The 6,835-nt window shown below is 61.8% G+C and overlaps 1 protein-coding gene across 1 annotated transcript; it reads right to left on the minus strand.

Moving 5' to 3' along the window:
- Window positions 1-2,894: 2,894 nt before the first annotated feature.
- Window positions 2,895-5,102, minus strand: LOC123934473 (small integral membrane protein 10-like protein 2A). Its single transcript, XM_045994614.1, has 2 exons — window positions 4,291-5,102; window positions 2,895-3,528 (listed from the first exon to the last, which is right to left on the minus strand). Exon 1 carries the CDS (start codon window positions 4,924-4,926, stop codon window positions 4,690-4,692), a length of 237 nt encoding a protein of 78 aa, XP_045850570.1. The 5' UTR covers window positions 4,927-5,102; the 3' UTR covers window positions 2,895-3,528; window positions 4,291-4,689.
- Window positions 5,103-6,835: the final 1,733 nt, after the last annotated feature.

Consider the following 6,835-nt stretch of genomic DNA (forward strand, 5'->3'; position numbering starts at 1 on the left):
AGCAAACCAAAGAGCCACACGTGGAGCAGGACAAAGAGGGGCTGTGGATCCTGGGAAAGCCTGTGCACCAGGGAGACGACCTGTCCCAGCCGTGTGCAGCCACAGCAGGGAGCACTGGGGAGGGAGATGCAACAGAACACTGAGGCCAAGCGCTGCAGACAGCCGGGAGGCAGGTGCACTGCGCCTGGAAACTGACCCACGATCCTGTCTTGTCGGCGTTCACGTGAGGACGTGTCCACGCACCCACCTGCCGGGGTCAGGGGTCTCCACGAGGCCCTCACTGGGGTCAGTCCCATGTGCTGTCCAGGAGGGCTCAGCCACACCACTCTCTCAAGGCTGCGACCTGGGAACCGCTCCTCATGGGGGGTGAGAGGTGGAAGGTCCACTCCAAGGACAGGGCTGGAGGTGAGGAGCCTCGGGTTGCTCGGGTCAAGCTCCTGGGTCTTTCGGGAACCACAGCCTCGCCATGACCTCCTCCAGACGTGGCCGTGGGGATGATGGGGAGGGTCCGGGAAGAAAGCCCCCAGCAGGGCCCCGTGGACTGGGCAGGCTCTCCACACCTGCCAGTTCCCTCCGCTTGCTTCCTCTCCTCATACACACGAGGCCCAAATGGATGTTGAGCAGCCACCGGCTCCCTGAAGGCCCACGGCCACCCTGAGGTCTCCCTACTGGCGATGCAAGAGTGCACGTGGCCACACAGTGGACTGAGGAAGAGCTGGGCTCAGAAGGCCACCCTGAGCCGGAGCAGAAGCTGCCAGCCTTCCTCTGGGGCGGGGAAGTGTGCTCCTCCCTCCCCAACGTGCCGGGGATCCCGAGGTCCGGTCTGACCCTCCCCCCTTGGTGGCGCCAGGCTTCGTGACCCCTGGGCTGGGTTTTGGACCAACAGGGACTGAACAGAACCGTCTGGACTAAGGAGAGGGAAGCTCAGGGCGCTGGCAGGGACCGGGGTCCATCCCTCCTGTGGTGGCAGGTGTCCCAAGGCTCTGCCTTCTCAGGGTGCTTTGGCCTCTGGTAGTTCCCAGTGGGAGGAGCAACCGCAAGGCCCTTTCTGCAGGCTGTGAACCTCCAGGGACCATGACCCTGCACCCTCAGGAGCGCTCCCCCATGGGGACGGGTTGGGGAGGCTTTCCTTCTTCTAGCTCAGCCTCTGGCCCCCCCCGGGGACCCTCCACATGGCCAGCTTCTCTGGGGACTCACTAGGCTGGGGCTCTGAAGGCACAGTTCGGGTCTCAGGTAGGGGTAAGGGCAGCAGGATTCTGGTCCCCAAGGTTTTATCTTTTCCTAAACTGGGCACCCACCTCGCCGGCAGGGAGGCCAGGGGCACCTCGCCACCCGCTGTGGCAGACGGACCTCCGGGTGACCCAAAATGATGTGCAGGGAGCTTCCTTCACCCCATCGCCCCGAGCCCACCCTCAAGCTTCCACTGTAGTAAGCACTTCTGAGGCCCGGCTCTGAAATGGAGAGAACACCTAGGTCTCCGGTCATTCAAATAAAGGTTGAGAACGAGACAAATCGCCACCGTCTGGCCAGGCCCGTGCCGCGGTCTTCTCCTCCGGGGACCCTGGCCGTGCAGGCGGTCCCCCAGCGTCTCTGGGAAGGCCTCCACCCTGCAGCCCTCCCTGACTCTCCCTCCCCTGCTCCCGGCCCCCCAGGGGACCCCACACCAGGAGAGGAGGCCTCCAATTTGACTGAATTTTATTGAACTCAAGGAGGGGTGTTTCTTTTTAACTTAGAGGGACGAGATTTGACAACAGCAGGAACGCGAGCGTTTCTCTGAGCAGCCCGTGCTGACCAAGACAGTGAATCACACACAGGAAAGGGACAGTCATCTTCTTCAGCCCGGGTCTCGGATTTTGCAGAAGCTCTGCCGTCTGGAACACAGACTGCAAATAAATAAAGTGCACGGAGAGCCTGTCAGGCAGCCAGGGACCAGTGCGGGAGGGGGCGGAGGGGGGGGCAGCTCGATAACTACTAGAGGCCAAACCCTATTCAATGCCAATCCTGCCGAAGAGCAGGAGCAGGACCACAGGCCGAAGAAGTGCAGCCCCTGCCCAGTCCCTCGGGGGCCATGCTGAGACTTCCCGGGCCCCCAGGGCGGGCTGGCATGGGCTGGGGTGCCCCGCAGGGCAGGGGTCTTGGGCCAGGGCCCTGGGGCTTCCCCCTCTCTCTGTGGGGAAGAGGTGTCCCAGGCCCCAGGCAGCTCCAGCTCAGCCCCAAAGCCGCGGCCGGGGAGTGGGTCACCCCGAGGGTGAGACGGGTCCTTTCAAGGGGCACATCTGTGTATCGGCCCTAGGGAGTCCACGCGGGGCTCTCACACGCTGTCCCCAGACATCTGTGGATGGAGTCGGCAGGCCGGCAGGCTCCCAGACGTGGTCCTGGGTGGAGAGAATGGGGTACAGGAGGTGCCACCGGGACCCGGGGCCGTGGAACCTTTGGCATGAGGTGAGAGCCATCACACCCTATCTATGGGAGGCTGCAGATGGTGGCCTCATCGGGCCTCGGTCCCCGGGGTGAGGCGGGAGGAGCTCTGCACTCAGGACCCGTCCTCTAGAGCGGCGGCTGAGAAAGGCGGGAGGGTGACACTGGGCCACTCTGTCCCTGGGGCTGGACCGACTGCTCGGGTTGTCAGTCCCAGGAATTTGGAGCCTGGGGGCCGAGACAGCAACTGGGGGCAGAGCGGCTGGGGGACCGGGGTCATTCCTGGCCCCCTCGGGGCCACGGCTGGCCATCCTGGTGGGCCAGGGAGCTGCACACCTGCGGCCTCAGGGACAATCCAAGCCCATCCAGAGGACGTTCTCTGGCAGGATCCCAGACTGGGGGGTGTCGAGCCTGGGGACCCATCCCAGGTTTATCCCCTCACCCTCCTGGTTGCAGTCTATACGCAGGGGCCCCGCCACCCAAACGGAGAGGCTGTCGAGGAGCTCTTGTCCAGCCTGGGGTGGGGTGGCAGGGGAGGCCGGGCTCTGTGGGTAAAGCCCTCCGCTCTGCAAGGCATTCGAGGACTCTCTCCTGTGTCCATCTCAGCTCTGACGGTCTTCCCTGTGGCCTCCCACAGCGCCCCAAGAAGAGCCAGTTCCCCACATTCCCTACCCTGGACCTGGTTCTCTCCCCCTACGTCCCCCAGGGGGCCCTTGAGCTCCCCTCCCCCACAGAGAAGGGTTTTCTCAAAGACTGGGCACAGGTTCAGCCCCACCCCTTCGTGTCTGTAGGACAAGGGCACATCTCTCCCAGTCCCAGGCCAGCTTTTCCGATCATCAGGTGGGGAGCATGAACGCCCTCAAAGTGTCGCTAGGAGATGCAGTGCTGAGGTGACAGGTTCCCGTCCTTCCCCATGCCAGAACGCGACCACCGGCCACCCCAGCATCCGGTGCCGCTGCCTGGAAGGTCCTTTCTCCATCCCGGGCCAGGCCCTTTGCCCTGCTGCAGCTCCCCAGGCAGCTCTGGGGCCAGGGGCCGCCCCTGGGCAGGGATTGCAGTCTCTCGACAAGGCCACGGAAGGGGTGGGTCACCACCTACGAACACTGGTTCCTGAAAGACAGAGAGATGGAGACTCCACAGTGGTCCCACGGAGTGCGGGGCGCCTTTCCCCAAGGGCTGCCTCCTCGCAAGCCGCTGCTCCACCTGCTCTCCGCTCCCCAGCCTGCGAGCTGCCCTGGGCTCAAGGAGACCCCCATTTCCCCTGGCTCCTCTGGGCACACAGGGACTGCTGGAGGCGGCCTTCGGTGGCACCGGGAAGGCAGATCTAGGGGCTGGAGGGAGGGTGGCGGCAAGGATAGGGCAGAGCGGCCTTCCCACTCCTGTGGGTCTCCAGATGGCCAAGTGCCCAGCGCCAGAGGACGCCCCCAGAACGGGAGGGGAGCCCCAGGCACAGAAGGAGCAGGCCCCCAACACAGGGACAGAGGCAGCTGCCCAGACCCCCGGGGCCTGAGGGTTTAGAAGAGGCACCCACCAGGGCTTTGGCCAAGAACACAACCCCCCTCCCTGTCTGGCTCCCCAAGGGGGTGAAGGGTGGCAGCATCTTTTCCTTCTGGAGCCTTCCCCAGCCCATTCCCCTCCATTCCCTGGGGTTCAGGTGGCAGCACCAGGGCCTCTGGGGAGAGCGGGGCAGGGATGGGCTGACGCTCCACCCCTGTCCGGGAATGAGGACCAGAGAGTATGGGGCGCCTGTGGCTTCCCGCCTGGGCAGCTCAGGGGCTGGCTTCCTGGGGTCCCGTCCACACTGCCCCCTGCCACCGAGACATCATGGCAAGCGCCGCCGCTAGCCCGCGTGTCCAGCCTCTGGCCTCCTACCTTGTGGATCGCGGCCAGTCAAGTCCCTGCTGCAGAATTTTTCCTTGCGGCTTCCCCGGCTCTGGCCAACGTGAGGCAACAGGTCGGCCGCACTCAAATCGTTTCTTGGTTGGTTTGGTTTTTCCCCTCCAGCCCGACAGTAAGGGCCCGTTTGCAGAGTTTCTGTGCAATAGGTCACCGGCCACGCCGCCGGCGGGCTGCCGGTCGTGGCCGGAGCTCGGCCGGGTGGCTGGGCGGCGGGGTGGCCGGCGCCCGCCCGCGAAGGTCTAGGGCCCGGGGGCCCGGGCCGCCCCGGCTCCTGCCCCCGCCGCGTCCCGCCGGCCGTCCTCCATGCCGGCGCCCCTGCCCGGCGCGGCCCGGCGCGCGGGATCCTCCGGCGGGGGCTGCGGCGGCGCCCGCTCACTCGATCCGCACCTGCAGGCGGACGTTGAGCATCACCGAGGCCACCACGTAGAAGTAGGGGAAGTTCCTGCGCAGCCGCCAGGCCAGGTCGAAGAAGGTGATCAGCGTGCGCGTGAGCCCCTTGCAGAAGGCGCCGTACGAGCCGCGGGCCGCCGCCGAGCGCGACAGCCGCAGCACCAGGCCCGATAGGGCCGCCGCCGCCGACAGAGCCGACAGAGCCGCCGAAGCCGCCATGGGTCCGGGCCGGCGCAGGCCCCGCCGACACAGGGGAGAGCGTGCGGCCGGGCAGGTGGACGCGAGGCCGGAGGCGCCCAGCCAGCCGCCGGTGCCCTCCCGCCCCGCCCCCCGTCACTCCTTCCCTGGCTGAGTCGGGGATGCAGCCTCCCCGGCCGCCTCCACGCCTCCGCTGCTGTCCCTCCGGTGCAGCCTAGGGCGAGCCCCGCCCCTCGCCGGCTGCCGGGGCGGCCGCCGCCAGCGTAACCCCGCCCCTCGTGTGGCCACGCCCCCTCCCGGGCGCCGCGGAGTGGCCGCCTCCGGCCCGGTACCGCCCACGGGACGGCCCCGCCACGAGCCCCGCCTCCTCCTGAGCTCCCAAGGGCAGAGCCCGAGGGCAGGAAGGGTTTGGAATGTGGTATCCCCAGGCATAGATTTTGGGGCGTATCCTTGAGCGGAGCCGGGGGGCGGGGGTGGGCGGAGTGTCTGGACCACCATGCTCTTTCGGTGCAGTTGGCCTACTGGGAAGGCCCTGCCTGTTTACCGTATCCCCCTTCCCCACTGTCTCAGCACAAAACCCAGCCAGGCAACCCATTGTATCTTTCTTTAATTCGCATATCTCTGCTAATTCAGCGGCACTGAAGAGTTTCAGGAAAGCATGGGCGCGTTTTTTTCTTTTTGGTATATTTGCTGGTCATGAAAATTCCTTTATTGAATTGTCCCATTGTTCTTCTTTTACCTGTTAAGGAGGAAAACTTTCCCTCTATACTCTTAAGATTCTATTTGTACATATATCCTAGTTTTTTTAAAGATTTTATTTATTTATTTGACAGAGAGAGATCACAAGTAGGCAGAGTAGCAGGCGGGGGGGGGGGGAGGAGGCTCCCCGCTGAGCGGAGAACCAGATATGGTGCTGGATCCTGGGACCCTGAGATCATGACCCCAGCCTAAGGCAGAGGCTTAACCCACTGAGCCACCCAGGCGCCCCCACATCCTAGGTTTTGAAAGAAATCAACAACAGGCAGATTAACTGAAGAAAAGATATATACACATCTATTAATTTTTGATATTACCTGCATGGAGACATCACAGGGGAAAAAAGTGAACACCTAGAGAGGCATTGAGATCTGAAAGCTTATATACCATCTTAATAAGGGAAGGGGAACAGAGATGTAGGCAATTTAGGGGAGACTAAATACCTTTAGGAAACACTAGTGGGTTCTTAGTTAGAATAGATAGGAGATATGATAGTTTGTGACAGAATTTGGATGTGGTGTGGAATTTTTGTTTTCCCGCCTGTGGTCAGAATCAGTTTCCCTGGTTGATGATATTTCTAAGGAGGGGTTTTAGGACAATTGAGTTCCTTTTGGAGGATCTATCTTTAGGCCCATAAGGGGATGTTAATCTTAAAATAGTCAGTGTTTACTAGCAAAAATGTGTTTATGTGGGAATAGAAAAGAATTACAATGAAGGTCAAGGAAACAAGGACTTAATGGCAGGGAAATCTGGAGAACAAAAGAAAGGAAGGCTTTTTAAAAGATATTTTATTTAAAAAATTTATTTACGTATTTATTTTTTTGAGAGAGAGTGAGCAAGAGAGCAGGAGCAGAGGCAGAGGCAGAGGGAGTAGCTGACTCCCCTGCTGAACAGGGAGCCGCACTTGGGGCTGTATCCCAAGATCCTGGGATCATGACCTGAGCCGAAGGCAGATGCTTAACTCACCAAGCCACCCAGGTGCCCCAAGAAGGCCCTTTTATAGAGTAAAGGGGGAGATTGGGATTGCTGTTGGAAACAAAAGTCTGTTAGAGTAAGCTCGGAGTTCCCAGTATAGTAGCTTTTCATCGCCTTGAGTTATGACTGCCTCCCATTGGCTGGGCTGTTGGGGGAGAGGGAAGGGAAGACACCTTTATTTTTCCCACTGGGATAGTAA

This window comes from Meles meles, chromosome X (genome assembly GCF_922984935.1).
Source record: "Meles meles chromosome X, mMelMel3.1 paternal haplotype, whole genome shotgun sequence".
In the NCBI taxonomy this organism is placed as follows: Eukaryota; Metazoa; Chordata; class Mammalia; order Carnivora; family Mustelidae; genus Meles; species Meles meles.

What these genes read in the sequence shown, in the direction of transcription:
- LOC123934473 (XM_045994614.1), bottom strand. Translation starts at nt 4,926, where the DNA reads ATGGCGGCTTCGGCGGCTCTGTCGGCTCTGTCGGCGGCGGCGGCCCTA.